We start from the raw sequence: 17,878 nt of genomic DNA on the forward strand, positions 1-17,878 counted from the left end.
GGAGACAGGAGGAGACGCAGTCGGGTGGGGAGTCAGCTGGCATGGCGTAGGCCTCCTGAGCTCCGCTCCTCCCTGGTCCCACTACTGGGGGGGCCCATTCTAGTGCCCCAGCTATGTCAGGCCTGGAGGTTGTCTCCCATCCAGCATCCCTGGAGTGGCCAAGAGTTAGAACCCAGGAGTCCTGGCTCCCTGCCCGCTTCCCTTCCCTTCCCTTCCCCACTAAACTCCACTCCCCTCCCAGTCCTGGGGCTAGAACCCAGGAGTCCTGACTCCCTGCCCCCTTTCCTCCCCCACTAAACTCCACTCCCCTCCCAGTCCTGGGGCTAGAACCCAGGAGTCCTGACTCCCAGGCCAAACCCACTAGACCCCACTCCCCTCCCAGAGGTGAGGCTAGAACCCAGGTGCCCTGGTGCTGGCCTGGGGGACAAGAAGTTAGTACAGGAAGACCTGGGGTTTGTCACCGCTTGTTCGTTGCTATCAGGAAGTGGATGAACGGGCTGCAGAACAAACAGATCAGTCAAAGACGCTGCCCTCGCCCTGGCCTCCCCACACTGCCACCTCCCGCACTGCCAGTGTCCCTCCCTGATCTCCCGCCCCCAGACCTAGGCCTCTGGGTTGGTTTAAACTTGGCCCAAACCTGGTGGCTGAGAGAGCCGCCTTTCATTGTTGCTACACATAAGGAACAATTAAACTCCTCTATAGAACCAAGTATAAGACAGATCTCATGACCTTTAATATTGCCTCACCGTCACCAGTACGGCTAGAGGATCATGTTCTCACCAGTGTAGAAACATTCACCTACTTGGGAAACACCATCAGCAAGGACGGTGGAAGAAGCCAGGACGTCCTGTCCTTGTTGAATCTCAGATTTCTTTTGGCCCAATCCTCTAATTTGTTTAGGTCACTCTGGACCCTGTCCCTACCCTCCAGCATATCTACCTCTCCCCACAGTTTAATGTCATCTGCGAACTTGCTGAGGATGCAATTAATTCCATCATCCAGATTAATAAAGATGTTGAACAAAACCGTTCTCACCAATGTAGAAACATTCACATACTTGGGAAGCACCATCAGCCAGGACGGTGGAACAAGCCAGGACGCCCGGAACAGAATCAGTAGAGCCAGGAACACCGTCAGGAGCTTAAATACAGTCTGGAAATCATCAACATACAACACCAAACCCAAACTCAAGATTTATCAGAGCTGGGTACTTTCAACATTACTTTACAGTGCAGAATGCTGGGGAATGAGAACGTCTGACATGTCCAAACTGTCTTCGTTCCATACAACCTGCCTCAGAAAAATCCTCCCTATCTTTTGGCCCAGAACAATCTCAAACCCAGACCTATTGACACAGTGCAGCCAAGAGGATCTGAGCCCCATCACTGCCAGGAGGCGCTGGAGATGGATCGGCCAAGTGCTTCAGATGGCAACTGATTCCATCACCAGACTAGCAATAAGACGGACACCTGAAGGCAAGCGAAAATGAGGTCTCCCGAAAACAACACGGCGAAGAGCTGTGGAAGCCGAGCTGAAAAACCTGGGGCAGAGCTGGGGAACCATTGAAAGACTTGCCAGACACAGACAGGAGTGGAGGAGCTTGGTCACTGCCCTAAACACCAGAGGCGTAATAGGAACATCATGATGATGATAGAACCAGGTAGATGAAACAATTGCAGCCTCCACTCAGAACAAGAGCACACCTGGGCAGAGGAGTTTCACTGGGTATTGTCTGTTGGAAGGGGTGTGTCTGTGGAGAGAAGCAGCAGAAAGCCAAGGAAGCTTCCAGAACAAGCACTTGGAATGTGGCCCTCAGAAAAGTGAACAGAGAGAGAGAGAGAGAGAGAGAGGGTGAGCGCGCTATTGGGCACAGTACCGGCTGGAAGGGGGCTTGGGATTGCAAGCAAAGAAACTTTCTCCAGCTTTGATTCCTGCTGTATTCAGGGAAACAGGCCCTTGTGCATGGACAGGATCCTCTAGACCCTGAAGAGCGGTGAACCAGTCAGGTCAAAAAGGAGTAAAGTTGATGTGAGCAGGGGATCCACTTTCCAAGGAGAGAAAATTGTGAGCCGAGATTTCTGTGGCGCCAAGATGGAGCAAATAACAAAGGCATTGCAGAAATTACAGCCGGCCGAGAGGAAGCAAAACAAGACACGAAGCAGCCAGAGACTTTGCAGACGGAAGTAAACCAAGACCTATTGTATAACAGCAGGGGCTGGAAGGGTGGATGGGAGTGTTCCTGGTCTTGCCCACTAGGGGGTGCTGTGCACACTGATAAAACTCAGGCGTCCTGCCTCCCTCATCCCCCACCCCTCCACTCGACTCCTCTCCCCTCCCCAAGCTGGGATAGCAAGAACCCAGGAGTCCTGTCTCCGAGCCCCCACTCTGTTCAGAGCTAGGGATAGAACCCAAGAGTCCTGGCTCCCAGCTCCACATTTCTCTCTGCGGGTTTGGGCTGGATCTTCATTGTACTCAGACGTCTCTAACATCCAGGGGTGTCTGATCTCTCAGCCCTTTGTCCCTCCCCAGTCACCCAGTGACTCCGCTCGGCGTCAGCGCTAATGGTGCGGGGATGGCCAGTCTGCTGGTTGTGTGACGTTAAAGCCAAACAACACTTCCCAATTTCCAGGAACGGCTCTAAAGGCTGCTAGGGGCCGATGTGCAGAAAAATAAGAAAATGACAATAAACATCCTTCCCTAAGTGCTTTGGAGAGCTGGAGTCTGGGGCAGAAAAGCAGCCGGTGTTTACACAACATGCTAAAGGCGGATCAAAGGAAACAGATTTTGCCACCCAGCAAATCATTAACCCATGGGACTCCCCACCACTGGGTGCTAGCAGGGTTAAGGATCCAGGTCCTGCTATGCCAGGCGCTGCCCAGACACATAACAAGAGACAGGCCCTGACCCAGCTGAGATCAGAGCCCTGTCGTGCCGGGCGCTGCCCAGACACAGCGAGAGACAGGCCCTGACCCAGCTGAGATCAGACACAGCGAGAGACAGTCCCTGCCCCAGCTGAGATCAGAGCCCTGTCGTGCCGGGCGCTGCCCAGACACAGCGAGAGACAGTCCCTGCCCCAGCTGAGATCAGAGCCCTGTTGTGCCAACCTCACTCTGGAATCAATCAGCGACAGACGCCTTTACAGCTGAGCCCATCCTCACTAATCAGCTGCGGTTAAGAGCTGTAAATAGTCCGAGAATACGAGCCATCTGATTTCACGGTCCCTAGCTAAACACAGTAGGGAGAGAGACGGGGATTCCTATCTACACGAACCGCGGGCACAGCTGAGAGCCGAGGAACGCCGGGCCCTCGGTCGAGCTAGTCAGCCACACTTGCGGTGGGTCGGTAACTGAAGCGCTCGAGTCTGCGAAGCCTTGAAATCACTTGCATCCGAAGAAGTGGGCATTCACCCACGAAAGCTCATGCTGCAAAACGTCTGTTAGTCTATAAGGTGCCACAGGATTCTTTGCTGCTTTTACAGAACCAGACTAACACGGCTACCTCTCTGACACTTGAAATCACTGACACTTTTGTGCATCTCCCCCGTGCCCTTTGCGGAGCGTTTCGGCCTGTTCCAGAGCCCGGCCCCTGCCCCAGTGCTGTGATTGCCCCGAAACAGGGGAAAACCAGGACCACTGAGACCACCTAAAAAGCCCTGTTACCGGTTTCCCAGCGTACAGCCTGGAACTGGGTGACTGCTGAGCTCTCTGGCTTAGCGACCTGGGCTCCCTCTCACACTGTGATGCTGTGACAACGTGCAAACCCCTCTAAGTACTGCACGGACACAGCCATCCCCAGGCAGGGACACACCCAGCTGAACTCCATGAATGGTCTCCCAGCCCCTCATGAACCAACACTAGAGAGGCTCCACAATTCCCCACAGCTCTCGTCAGCCTAGGACCCCAGAGCTGCACCGTCCTGCTCTGGTCAGAAATGTGGATTTTAAGTGATGATAAGTAGTGAGCGTAGAGATCAATAAAACGTGAAATCCCAATCTGAGTTCTACGAACTAGGCAGGGTTTGAGTCGAGCCGTGTCTCGCCCTGACGGTGGTGGTGTTCCTTAATACACAAGCTGAGTCACTGAAAACCCACCAGAGAATCACCGAAAGGGGTCTCCAGACGTAAAGAACGCAGCCACGCCCAATCAGAAGGGGGCACTCGCTAGAGGCGGGTGCCAGCCCCGTCACGCCGATCCACCACTTCCACCCGCCTTGGCAACCTGAGCAGCTTTCCCAGGCACGTCAACCACAGCGCGGTGTTTTAGGTAAAATATAAAGCAGGTTTATTCACTACAGACGGATGGATTTCAAGGGATTGTAAGCAGTGAGTGTAGAGATCAAAGTCGGTTACCTGAGAAATAAAAGTAAAATTGCAACTGAGTTCTCTAAACTAGACAGGATTTGAATCAAGCCTTGTCTCGTGCGGATAGACAACACAGGCAGGTCACCGCTCCTCCATGCACCAGCAGGGACTCCCCGTCAGGCTAAGACCCCCCTCCCCAGTTCAGTGTCCTCCAGATGTGTTTCCAGGTGTTGGATTGTGGGGGGAGTGAGGCCAAGGGATGACATCACTTCCCCGCCTTTATAGTTTCTTCCAGCTCGCTGAAAAGCTCTTTTGCTATGACGCGAGTCAAGCAGCCTCCATTGTCTGCCTGCTCCCTCTGAGAAGTCTCCATTGTCTCCGGTTCCTGGGATCGTCCCTGGGGGTGTGGATTCCTTTAATGGACCATCAGTGCATCTGGCTGCTCCAGTGTTGTACCCGGAAGGCTGGTTGTGGGGGGTTCCCCACCTCACAACATATTTCAGTAACACACACGTAGCAAAACGTCACAGCTCCCCATGCAACGACAGCACAGCCAATCCAACAGGGCATTAATGTTCAACAGATCCAGCCTTTTAACCGGATACCTCACAAGGCAGACTGCACAACATTATATCGCCGTGGTAAAAACGGGGGTTCCATGCTGTTGCCTTGGGGTACGGAGTGTCTCAGGCCCCAAAAGGTCAGCTTGGAAGGCAGGGCTGCCCAGAGGGGGGGGGCAAGTGGGGCAATTTACCCCAGGCCCAGCAGGGGCCCCCATGAGAGTTTTTCGGGGGCCCTGGAGCGGGGTCCTTCACGCGCTCTGGGGGCCCCGGAAAACTCTCGCGGGGCCCGGGCCCCCGGAGCTTCTTCGCTCCCGGTCTTCGCTGCTGGGGGGTCCTTCCTCTCCGGGATAGAGGGACCCCCCTGCCGCCGAATTACAGCCGAAGCGGGACCCGCCGCCGGAGTGCAGCCGGGTCTTCGGCGGTGGGGGGGTCCTTCCGTTCCGGGACCCGCCGCCCAAGTGCCCTGAAGACCCGTGGTGGGGGCTGCACTCCGGTGGCGGGTCCTGCTTCGGCGGTAATTCGGCGGAGGGGGGTCCCCGCCGTGGGTCTTTGGGGCACTTTGGCGGCGGGTCCTGGAACGGAAGGACCCCCCCACCTCCGGCTTACCGCCGAAGCGGGGCCCCCTGCCGCCGAAGACCTCAGGCCCCCGGAATCCTCTGGGCGGCCCTGTTGGAAGGCAGCTCTGTCCTGCTCTGGAGGAAGCCAGTGTTCGGGGAAACCCGGCATTCAGGCCCGAGGGGTCAGGCAGCAGCCAGTCACGCAGCCCCTGGAAAAGGGGGCCTGCGAGGCCCAGCCGCCCCTAAAATCCACTAATACAAGTGCCCCATAAAGAACGTGGGGGTCATAATTTACAAGCACCAGCCCTTGGGTTAGCTGGAGCGGCAGCTAATGAGGAACCGTATTCCTCGCCGGCTGTGGCAATATTCCCAGGCACGGGAGCGGCAGGTGGCTCCAAAGAGGAAAAGAAACTGCGTCAGAGGCTTCCAGGCTCGTAAAGGCCACACACTTGCTATTTAGATGGCAATGAGGTCCAGTAGTTAGAGTGACTAGGAGTCAGGACTCCTGGGTTCTTTCCCCAGCGGTGGGAGAGGAGTGGGGTCTAGTGGGTTGGAGCAGGGGGCCTGGCAGTCAGGACTCCTGGGTTCTATCCTTATTTCTAGGAAGTGAGTGGGGTCTAGTGGGTTAGAGTGGGAGGGGCTGGGAGCCCGGATTCCTGGGTTCTCACCCCATCGAGGGGAGGGGGAGAGCTGGGAGTCCTGGGTTCTATCCCCATCTCTGACGGGGGAGTGGGGTCTGGAGTCAGGACTCCTGGGGTCTATGCTTGATTCTACCCCTTTAGAGACCCTCATCTCGCTCCTCTGATGCTTTGAGATCCCAGCTGGCCGGCGCTAGAACAGGACAAGTTTCATCCCTTCACCAGGCTCTCTCAGAGCACGGGGCTCGTGGTCCTTCAAACTCTGACCCAGCAGGTACATTTGGCCTGTGGCTGGGGAGTTTCCAGTGGTGAAGGGGTTAATGAGAAACAATCGCCTTCCTGTTTTCCGGAAAGTGGAAGTTCCTCTGTTGCGGTTGGAAAAGAAAGTGGAAGGCTCCAGTGGTATAAACTGTGGAGAGAGCCAGGGGCACAACCTAGGAGTCCTGGCTCCCAGCTCCCCCGGTCTAACCACTAGACACCACTCCCCTCCCAGAGCCAGAAACAGAACCTAGGAGTCCTGGCTCCCAGCCCCCCCGGTCTAACCACTAGACCCCACTCCCCTCCCAGAGCCAGGAACAGAACCTAGGAGTCCTGGCTCCCAGCCCCCACCTGCTCTAACCCACTAGACCCCACTCCCCTCCCAGAGCCAGAGTCCTGGCTCCCAGCCCTGCTCTTATCGCTGGACTTTCCCCTCATCTGAACAGAAGATTCATTGTCTCTAATTAGCAGGGAGTTTCTCTCAGCTCCTTTTCCTCCCTGAGCATTGCTGTGTGCCCGGGCGGCAGCTCCAGAATGGCATGAGTGCGTCTTTAGCATTTATCTTCCAGAACTGTCTTGGTTAGTGTCAGCAGTGGGATCAGACCAGGCCCCTGGCCCAGGTAAGAGCTGCTGTTTGCAGAGCTCCCCATCCCCGCAGCTTCCCTTGTTTTCTGCCTCAGTTTCCCCCCGAAGTGACAGCCGTCTCTCTCAGCTGCTGGGATGAAAGGCAGTATGGAAAAGTGATGCCTCAGTGTTCCCAACACTCCTGCTGCAGTGATCTGTTTTTCTACCCCTGCGAATATCTTCTTCCACATAACTAGTCCCTGCCTCGCAGCGCAAAGTGCGATGGGGCTAAAAAGGGCCCAAGGCGATCCTCAGATGTGTAAACAGGGGAGTCCTCAGTAGGGGTGGGGAGGGGTTTTTAGCCTCCCGCTAAGGCACCGGTGAGAGTGCCGCTGGGATGCTGCGTCCAGCTCTGGTGCGTGTGTCTTTAAAAGGAGGTTGACCAGCTGCAGAGGAGGCAGAGAAGAGCAGCAGAAAGGGCCTGACAGAGAGAGACCTGAGCGAGAGGTAACGTAAGCAGGGTGGATAAGGACCTTCCCGGGCAGGAAACCCCGGGTCATCAAGAGCTCTCGAATCTCGCAGAGAACGGCAGAAACAAGAGCCAGCAGCTGGACGCCCACGCCAGGCTCATTCCAGTTAGAAATCAGGCACACTCCCCACGACGGCGGCGAATCCTCTGTCTCTTGGCGTCTTCAGCTCTAGACCGCCAGCCTTGCTGGAATATGTTTATTGGGTTTAGTGCCGGGGGAGCTGGGAGTCAGGGCACCCAGCTTGAATCCCCAGCACTGGGAAGGGAGTGGGGTCTAGTGGGTTAGAGCAGGTGGGGGCTGGGCGTCAGGACTCCTGGGTTCAATGACCAGGCAGTTTCTCTCACTCAGCATCACTCAGCAACGTTGGAGCTGGCTGATGGGGTGGGGCTCGTGGGCTGTGAGAAGGGAACAAACCTTTGGATGGGGAGAGCAGGGTCTGTGTCCACATAATGGACACTTTCCTCCGCGGCCCCCAGCTGTCTCGCGGAGTCAGCAAAGGAGCCGAGCTGGGCTGGAGTGAGGCCTTCGAGGGAGGAGGTGATGCAGAGAACAGGTGAGGGCTAATTTAAGCAGATCCCCCCCGACTGCATGGGGAATGCAACTGTCTGTCCGTCCCCATCCACACCCAGCTATCTATGCACCTCTATCTAGACATCTCCTTACACCCCCCTCTATCTATCTTATCTAGCTATCATCTATCTCTCTATCCCCAGATACACCCACTCTATGTATTATAGCAAGGTGCCAACTCTGCTAAAGTTAACAGCAGTTTTCTGTTTACAGGCCACTCCTAAGTGCTCTAAAATCCACATGCTCTCTCCAGTTGTCTTAGCAATTTGCTGTTCTTCATGGAGGAGAGTTAATGATCTACATGTGGGGTCATTGGCACTAGTTTGCTGAGATACAGCCCCTGCCCCTCCCCATCCAACTTCTTCAAGTTCAGAGATTCTCCCAATGCGTTTTTTTGTGCATACTTGCCTTCTAAAGCTTGATGGGGGTGTGGAGGGGAGAGGGAGATGGAAATGGTGGTGGGAAGGAGGCTACATATTGCAGGGGATGGGGGAAGGAGAGGGATACACCAGCCTCTCTCACAAGCTTAAAGTTCCTGTAACCATCATGTAATAAAACTGCCCCATTTCTGGGGCACGGACCTGGTTGGAGATTTCTCTCTCCAGCCCTGCGGGCAATGACATGTTGCAGGTGGTTCAAAGCAAGGCCAGTCACCCCATTCCACTGCCACAAAGCATGCGGCGCAGCCGTCTGTAGGGTTGCCAACTTTCTGACCGAACAAAACCGAACACCCTTGCCCTGCCTTTTCTCTGAGGCGCCCCTCCGCTCCCTCCTCCCTCCATCGCTTCCTCTCCACCACCCTCACTCACTCATTCATTTTCACCAGGCTGGGGAGAGCTGGTGAGGCTCCCTTTTCGAACAGGTGTTCGGTTGAAAACTGGACACCTGGCAACCCAGCACTTAGCAATCACATAGTGGCTGCATGGCCTTGCGGAGAGAACAGCAGATTGGAGCTCAGAAAACCTGGGCCATATTCCCAACTGCCACCTGCCTTCTGGGTGACCTAGGCCAAGTCATTGCCCAGCTCTGTGCCTTGGTTTCCCCATCTATATGATAGAGACCAAGGGACCATTGTGATCATCTAGCCAGGCCTCATGGATAACACAGGCCTGAGAACTGCCCCCAAAATAATTCCTGGAGGAAATCTTTTAGAAAAATATCCCATCTTGATTTAGGAATTGTCACCAGTGGAGAATCCACCATGACCCTTGGTAAATTATTCCAGTGGTTGTACCCTCCCTGTTAAAAATTGACGCCTTATTTCCAGTCTGAATTGGTCTAGCTTCAACTTCCAGTCATTGGCTCTTGCTAGTCCTTTGTCGGCTACGTTGAAGAACCCCATTATTAAACATTTGTTCCCTGGTAGACTGCGATCAAGGCACCTCTTAACCTTTCTCCTTGTTAAGCTGCGCCTGGCTCTGTTTCATGACTCTGCCTCCAGCCTAAAGCTCATACATCCCCACCCCGAAGACGGCCGTGCAGGACAGTCAGCGGCTTCAGAGAGCAGGGATTTGCCAGATTTGCTTTTGTCCTTGCTCCTGGCAGGTGCTCAGTGAGCTCCTTGCACTGGACTCAGTCCGCTTGATGGCTGCATCTGCCAGCCTCTTTGAGATCTTTTCATATTGAGTGGCAAAAAAAATTGGTCAACGCAGGATTAAGGATGCCCAGGGGTATCTCATGCCCTTGCAGAGCATCGAGTTCAGCCAGACTCAGTCCTCTGCAAGCCAGCAAATGCAGAGGGAAGGTAAATGCCCGGGCAGCTTTATCTTTGCCCCTGGGGCTATCAGTAGCCACGGGGAATTATCGGCCTGCAGCCCAGCTGCATTGCAGGGTGGAGGGATTAGACGGAGCATCTTGACAGAGCTGTGGTTGTGATCTGCAGGTGTATATGGGCCCCTCTCGCTCCCCCCCCGCCCCACGCGTGTGATCCAAGGAAAGAGGGGAACGCATACCTTGAGAGACCCAGTATGTCTAATCTTGGCAGAATTCGATTTCAATTTTTTAAATACTTTTGATAGACAATATCAATGTTTATTTTTAAGCATTTCCCCCTATTTTTATCAATTTAATTGTTCCCCGTTGCACACAATTATGGGGTTTAAGCCTTTTCCCCCTAATTTTTATTTACTTAAATGTTCCTAGTTGTGAGAAGTTATAGTAGGGGTGGGATCAGACAGTCAGGGAGGGTTGGAAAAAAATTATTTAATGTCAGTTCCACTCTATCCTTCCAGTTCCGGTTGCCCCATCTCAGAAAGGAGACAGTCGATCTGGAAAAGTTTCAGACAAGGGCAACAAAGATGCTCAGGAGTCTGGAACAGTTTGTGGACGAGATTAGGGTGGTTCGGCTTAGAAAAGAGGCGACTCAGTGGGGATATGATCGAGGGCTATAAAATCATTAAGGGGCTTGTGGAGGGGCAGACTCACCCCTGCGGCGCCTCCTGCTGGTGACTTCTGGGACTTAGCTCGATTCCAGCTCCGGAGCGCCCTCTGCAGGCCGGTGATCCGCCTGTCCTCTGGCCCCCGTGTCCCTCCCTGGACCCGGTGCCCTTTTACATGGGGTGCTGCCCCCTGGCAGTAACCCCTTTCCCTCAGGGTCTCCCCTCCCCGGGGAACCCCCACCCACTAGCCCCACTTCGCCTCAGTATCAGGCTACTGCCAGTCATTGTCTAGCCCCGCGCCCTGGGGCAGGCTGCAGTATCAGCCACTCAGCACTGGCAAGGAGGGTTTGGACCTGCTGCCTTGGCCTCCCCCTGGGCTGCCCTCTGCAACCCCCAGTGCCTGTTAGCCCAATGCTAGGCCGCAGCCTGGGGCTTTCCAGGCTGGAGCTCCCCAGCTCCTCTGCCTTTCCCCAGCCCAGCTCCACTTAGATACCCTGTGTCCAGCTCCCTGCAGCCAGGCCCTTCTCCCTCTACAGGCAGTGTCTGCCCCTGGCTTCTCTGCCTTTATAGGGTCAGCCGAGTCTGTTTGGGGTGTGGCCCCAGCTACAGCCACTTTCCCCAATCAGCCCAGCCTTTAGTAGCTCCCAGCCACAGCCCCCTCCCAGGGCTGTTTTTAACCTTTCAGGGCAGGAGCAGGGGTCCACCCTGCTACAGGGGTGGAGTAAGTGACTAGAGAAGCATTATTTACCCTTTCCCACAATACAAAAAAGCAGGGGTCACCCGGTGAAATGAACAGGTAGCAGGGTCAGTATAAACAAGAGGAAGTGATTTTTCACACAACAAGGCTCCGTTAACCTGTGGAACTCATTGACAGGGGACGTTGTAAAGTGTAACCGCGTTAAAAAAACGAACTGGATAAATTCCTGGAGGATCGGTCCATTGACAGCTATTAGCCAACATCGTCAGGGATGCAGCCTCTAAATCTCTGACTGCCAGAAGCTGGGAGGGGAAGTTGGGGTGGAGCTCTCCAAAATTACTCTGTTCTGTGTACACACCCCTGAATCCCTCATGCTGGTCATTGTTGGAGATACTGGGCTAGATGGACCATTGGTCTGCCCCGGGATGGCAGCTGTTATGTTCTTATGACAATAGATGCTGCGATTCAAAAAGTGAAACTTCCCCACCCTTAAAACATGAACTTGCAGCTTTGCATGTCAACCTACACCCAGCAAATACCTTGAAATCAAACTCCAGTTGTGCCTGGGGCAGCGTTCCTCTTACTTTTTCCTATCGGTCAATTTTGATCATCATAGATGGAAATGTCGGTTAGTGGATGGGTGTGACGTGATCCTCAGGGTACAACATGGAACTGTGGTATTGCTGTGCCTGCTTAACTCTGCAGCCTGGGCTGTGTCTCACAAAGCTGTGCCAGTCACAAGCAGCAGTCCCCTCCAGGCGCTGCGATCACTCAGCCCCATGCCCAGCTAAATTGCACGAAGGCTCCCTGAGCCACTCATGGATCATACAGAGAGAGGCACCAGCCATTCACCCCACCCGCAAGCCTTGCACCCCATCTGACACTGCTCATGACTACCTTGGACGGTGAAAACTCACTAATTAGTTCGCCGCTTCATTAAAGGGTAGGGGACGTGCAACAGCCCCTGTTAACCTGAGCTAAGATTCCCCAAGCACTTCCACCAAAACACACTGTTTTAGGTAAAATATAAACCAGATTTATTAACTACAGAGAGCTGGATTTTAAGTGATCATAAGTAGCAGGCCCAGAGGTCAGAGTCGATTATGTAGAAATAAAAATAAATTCACCATCTACATTCTACAGACTAAGCAAAATTTGGATCAAGCAGTTTCTCACCCTAACAGATGTTACAGGCAGCTGACAGTTCTTGATACACAGGCTGGATTCCCTCTCAGCCTGGGACCAATCTCCTCAGTTCCAATCTTTGTCTTCCAGACTATCCTCCGGGTGTTGAGCGCCCAATGCATCTGTGCCCTCTCTGAGGAGTGTGGATTCTTCCTGATGGGCCACAATTGCCTGTCTGGCCAGCGATCGCTGCACCTTTGTTGCCACTGAAAGGCCGGCTGTGGGCATCTCCCAAAGTCACAAAACACACGTAGCAAAACGTCACAGCTCCCCACACAAGGCTAGCACGTACAATCCAACAGGGTATTAATGTTCAACAGAGCAAGACTTTTTGAACAGTACCTCACAGGGCAGGCATTGTATAAAACCCATCGTAACCACGCTGAACCTGGAGGTTCCCGGGTGTGATTTTGAGGTATGGAGTGCCTGGTGGGTACGGGGAAATCGCAGGGTCATCCAGAGGATTCAGGGGGCCTGGGGCAAAGCAGGGGAGCTGGGGTGCTCACCCGGCGGCGGTCTGGGTCTTCGGTGGCATTTCCGTGGCAGGGGGCCCTTCAGTCACTCCGCGTCTTCGGCAGCACTGAAGAGCTCCCTGCCGCTGAAATGCCACCAAAGGCCTGGACCGCCACTGGGCCAGGGATGGCGGGGCCCCTGCGGGGCCCGGGGCCTGGGGCAAATTGTCCCACTTGCTCCCCCGGGTGGCCCTGGGAAACTGACGTCAATCAACAGCGGATGAAAACCAAACGCTTTGCATTGTGTAGGGCGTGTCCGCAGCAGAGCGTCGGCTTATCCTGCTGTGGGGATTGGCAGCTGTGGGGCAGGAGCCAGGAGAGGAGCCTGGTCTGTGGGTTTAAAGAAGGGGAAGTGAAGGGCGAGTTAGATGATGTTCGGCACGTGAGGGGAAGGCGCTGAAATGGCTGTGAAATGTAGCCCCCGGGCTGAGTTTCACAGCTTCTCAACCTTTTTGCTACCAGGGACCGGCTTGCTGCCTTCCTAGACTGTGTCAGGGAGATCTCAGGGACCGGTCATTGAGAAAGACGGGGCTACCTGTCTGTAGGAGGGGGCAGGCTGCTCCTGTTAAATACATGGCACAGGCGGTGGGGGGGAGGGTTGTGTTATGGGTGAAGGTGGCACATGAGCGTGGACCCAAGTGCTGTATTTCCTGGTCTGCAGAGGTTGGTTGATCTTGGTGTTCGGGAAGGGCCCAAGATCCACCCCCGCCCCCGGGCAGCCTTAGCTCTGCGTCAGAAATCTGTTTGGAGGCCGAATCAGGCTAATTGCAGGTTCTCTCCGTCCGTGGTCTGGGTGGGATCTCGCTAGAGTCGTCCCCCCTCTCCGGGACTGTCCCGGCGTCTCCAGGAATAACGAACCTTGAATGAACTATTCTGTCATGTGATGAAACCTCCAGGAACACGTCCCAGCCAAAGTGACAAGCCTGGATCTCGCTCTCCCCATCCCAGGTTTCCCTTCACTGCAGCCCCTTATTCGTACCCTGCCCGCCCCGGCCAGTGCGGGGGGACAGTTGGGGTCATGGCCCCCTCCCCATCTTTCATTTCTTCCCTCTCGCTCTCTTTGGTCCCTCGCCTTCTCCCCTACCTGGGACAGAGAGGCTGGTCTGTGACCATCCCTATTTCCCATCTGGCTTCCCAGCAGCTCCCTCCCCCCTGAGGATCGGGCCCAGGGACCCCCCAGCGATGGTGCTTATCCGGATCGCAAGCGTCACCCTGGCTCTGCTCAGCTCGGCGCTGCTGGTGGTGGCCCTGGTCACAGACAACTGGGTGAAGGTTAATGAAGCAGAGGGGAGTCATCTTGGGCTGTGGAAGATCTGTGTGTCACAGATTTGCATCTTGCGTCTAACCAGAGTACCAGGTAAGGAAGCTGTGGGACTGTCCCCAGCTCTGGGAGGGAAGTTGGGGTCTAGTGGTTAGAGCAGGGTGGTGCTGGGAGCCAGGACTCCTGGGTTTTCTCCCCGGCTCTGGGAGGGGAGTGGGGTCTAGTGGGTTAGAGTGGGGGGCTGGGAGCCAGGACTCCTGGGTTTTCTTCCCGGCTCTGGGAGGGGAGTGGGGTCTAGTGGTTAGAGCGGGGTGGAGGCTGGGAACCAGGACTCCTGGGTTCTTTCCCCAGCTTTGGTGGGTGGGTGGGGGGAGACAGGGGCATGAGGTCTAGTGGATTAGAGCAGAGGGGGCTGGGAGTCAGGTTCTCTCCCCAGCTCTCAGAGGGGACGGGGAGTGGGGTCTAGTGGCTTAGAGGGGAGGGAGTCAGGACTCCTGGGTTCTGTGCAGTTACTGATTTAACCCCTTCCCCACCCCACAGGTTTCTTCCACACCAGCAGGTTTTTCATGATTCTGGCCATGTTCACCGGGTTTCTCTCCTTCTTCGCTCTCATCGCCTCCTTCGTTTGCTCCCACTTTCGCTCCGTGTCCCTGACCCTGATCTCCACCATGGGCAGCTTCAGTGCAGGTACCACACCCACAGGGCCCCCTCCTCACCGGCCACTCCCGGCCCCCAGGTCCCACAGCTCTATGGATCCCCCTGGGGAGATGCCCCTCTCCCCTGGCATCCTGCCCTGGGCTCTGCAGCTCCCCCTGGTGGTGGGCCGGGGCTGGGACTGAGCGTGGGATGCACTGAGGGGTGTCCGTGCTGTTCCCTTTGGCCCTAGGTGTCTGTGCCATGATCGCGCTGGCCGTGTTCACCAGTGCTGATTGCCAGCTCGTCATGCCAGGAATCCTCTCCTACAGTTGGTCCTACGGCCTGGGCTGGCTGTCCTGCTTCCTGTATCTTGGAACTGGTGAGCGCACCTAGGGCTCTGTGGGCTGAGATGCAGCCACCTCTGGGGTAGGGCAGCTGGGAAACAGCCACACATAACATCACATGGGGATGGCTTGCCCACCACTGAGATGCAGCCACCTCTGGGGCGGGGCAGCTGGGGAACAGCCACACATAACATCACATGGGAGGGCTTGCCCACCACTGAGATGCAGCCACCTCTGGGGCGGGGCAGCTGGGGACCAGAGAATGATGCTTCCATTGGTTCCATCACTGTCCTTAACCCATTTCTCTCCTCTGCCCGCCCTGCCCCAGGTGCGGTAACGCTGCTCACCCCGGGATCCTCTTACAGCCGAGTGTGAGGCCCACGCCGCCCCCTAGGGATGGAGCTGGGAGGGCTGGATGGAACCTGCAGCGTCCTGGGGACGAACCCCGAGCAGGGCGTGTGAACTTGTGTGTGTCTGTCTGTCTGTCCTACTGCCCTCTGCTGGAGGGGATGAGCCCTGCTGTGTGTATATGTCACTCTGGGCTCCCACAAACCCCCATCACAGCAATTACCCCCCTTCACACAGACCCCCCCGTCCTCCTCTCTCCTTCCCAGGGCCCCCAGCTGAACCCCATTTCTTCCATGGAGATTAAAGGGCCTGTCCTCCAAGCCTTCTGTCTGGTGATTTCTGGCCCCTCAACAACACCCCCCCATCCCCATCCCCCACCACTCCCCTGGGGCGAGTGTCAAAGACAGGCAGGACTCCTGGGTCCTCTCCCCAGCTCAGGGAGGGGAGTGGGGTCTAGTGGGTCAGAGCAGGGAAGGGGGGTCAGGACTCCTAGGTTCTATTCCTAGTGCTGGGAGGAGCGGGGAGATGACCAATGAGAGCAGGGGAGTCGGTTCGGCTCACATCAGCTCTGGGAGCTCACTCTCCGTTTCTGGGGGTGTCGGGGCTGCAATGTTATAAAATGCTTCCCGTCCAAAGTTGCTTCATCGCTGACCCTGACCAGGCTCCAGCTGGCTGAGGCCGCTTAGCCGCTGACATCTGCAGTGTCAGAGACGGAAGGGCTGGGCAGGGGGGTGACTCAAACAGGGAGAGGCCAGGGAAAGAGATGGGCGGGTAGCCAGAGTAAATCAGGGTCTGAGTAGACGGAGGGTTTTTTCCTTCCTTAGCTGCTAGTTTTTGAAATGATGTGGAAAAAATCCCCCCAAATTCTTGCTTTTACATCTTGACCCATCTCCAAAATCATCCACATTTAGCCTTCTTTAAATTCAGTCATTCCCAGTTTCACCGCAGAGATTTCACAGGGGTGGAGAAAGGTGACAGGCCGGCAAAAGAATTAATATTGGGAGCTCGGTGACTGCTAGCAGCTGGTAAATGTGAGCGGGAGCAGAGATCCCACTTGAAAAACCCTGCTGTGGAAAGCAGCTTAGAGCTAAGCAAGGAAGATTAGATTTTTACCGGTAAACGTCGGTAAAGTTTTATCTAATCCTTTCACGCCGCACTGTAAGCTGCTTTCAGCAACAGGATTTTAACGCTGATTTCACTGTTTACACACAAACGGACGAGAAAGTCTTTCCTCATTGGTATTAATCAAAGTTTACAGCCAGGCAAAGGAAGAAAACTGCTGACGAAGAATTTCTTTGAGTCAAAATCCAGCGAGCTGGACTTTTGAACTAGGCCTGTTACAAGTGGAACAGGTCTGATTTGTTGCTTGACGGCTTGTCCTTTGTGTATTTTGCCACGTGATGTTGACAGTGGATGTTGTAAAGAGTTATAAAGCTGTACCTTCTTGAGCCCCAAGATCAAATAAAATCACCGATTAACCGCCCCGCCACGTCACGCGACTGCACGTTTACAGAAACACATTTGAAAGAAAAACATGGTAAATTGTCCGGCGAAGTTTTTAAAAAAGTAAACATGGAGTTCCGCCGAACACGTTTCTATCTAGGCTTGGCAGAGAGGCATTTTTATCGGTGAACGTCGATGTCAAGGGGCGGAAAAAATATCTCCCTTGATAATAATTGACATTTACAGAGTAAGTCGAACGCTGCTTGAGAATGTCTCCGCGTTTGATTTCAGGATATTGACTTTGCATATGTGCACCAGCGACATTTCTGTTTAAGGGTTAGAAAGCACTAACTTTTAGCATCTCAACCGCTGCTGTCAGGAAGTAATTCTTGGCCGATCCCGCTGTTCTCTGCTCCCCTCCCCCCCACGGGAAATCGATAAAAATCAGGAAAAAATTTTGAACATTTCCAGGGATGAGAATTGAAAAAAAAAAAAGCTTGAAAATAAATGTTGATCTTGTCTGTTGAAATGATCAAGAAACAAACACTGAATCCTGCAGACCCTGGCTGTGAATCTATCCCTGCCCATATGGGGGGACATAGACGCAGGGCTGGAGAAGGACGGGGCCGAGGGCACCGCAGTAAGAGGTGCGATCATATATTCCACCCTGCCGCCGTGCCCAGGGCGCGATCGCCCCCTGCTGTCCCTGCCCCAGGCTGAGCGCAGGTCTGGACTGAGATATTCTGAGCAATTAGTGACCTTTCTATTCCCCTGGGGCAGGGGTGGCACCCCCCATTCCCTGCAGCACAGCGCCCCCTAGTGCCACCTGGGGCATTGGGACCAGCCCTGACTGCCAGGGGAGACCCCCACCCTGCTCCCTACAGCACAGCGCCCCCTAGTGCCGCCCTGGGGCACCAGGATCAGCCCTGTGAAGAGCCCCACCCTGCTCCCTGCAGCACAGCGCCCCCTAGTGCCGGGCTGGGGCATCAGGGCCAGCCCAGACTGCCAGGGGAGAGCCCCCCACCCCACTCCCTTCTTGTCTCCCCTCCATGCCCGGATCGTGCCCGGCCCTGCTTAGCAGAGAGAGGAAAGTG

The 17,878-nt window shown here is 55.0% G+C and overlaps 1 protein-coding gene across 1 annotated transcript; it reads left to right on the top strand.

Annotated features, from left to right (window-relative positions):
- The first annotated feature begins 6,825 nt into the window (after positions 1-6,825).
- On the top strand, positions 6,826-15,398 carry LOC120389973 (protein NKG7-like). The gene is made up of 5 exons (XM_039512142.1): positions 6,826-6,936; positions 13,891-14,109; positions 14,554-14,700; positions 14,900-15,028; positions 15,322-15,398. Exons 2-5 carry the CDS (start codon positions 13,935-13,937, stop codon positions 15,366-15,368), a joined length of 498 nt encoding a protein of 165 aa, XP_039368076.1. The 5' UTR covers positions 6,826-6,936; positions 13,891-13,934; the 3' UTR covers positions 15,369-15,398.
- Positions 15,399-17,878: the final 2,480 nt, after the last annotated feature.

The sequence above is a fragment of the Mauremys reevesii genome, linkage group 24 (genome assembly GCF_016161935.1).
Source record: "Mauremys reevesii isolate NIE-2019 linkage group 24, ASM1616193v1, whole genome shotgun sequence".
Taxonomy (NCBI): domain Eukaryota; kingdom Metazoa; phylum Chordata; order Testudines; family Geoemydidae; genus Mauremys; species Mauremys reevesii.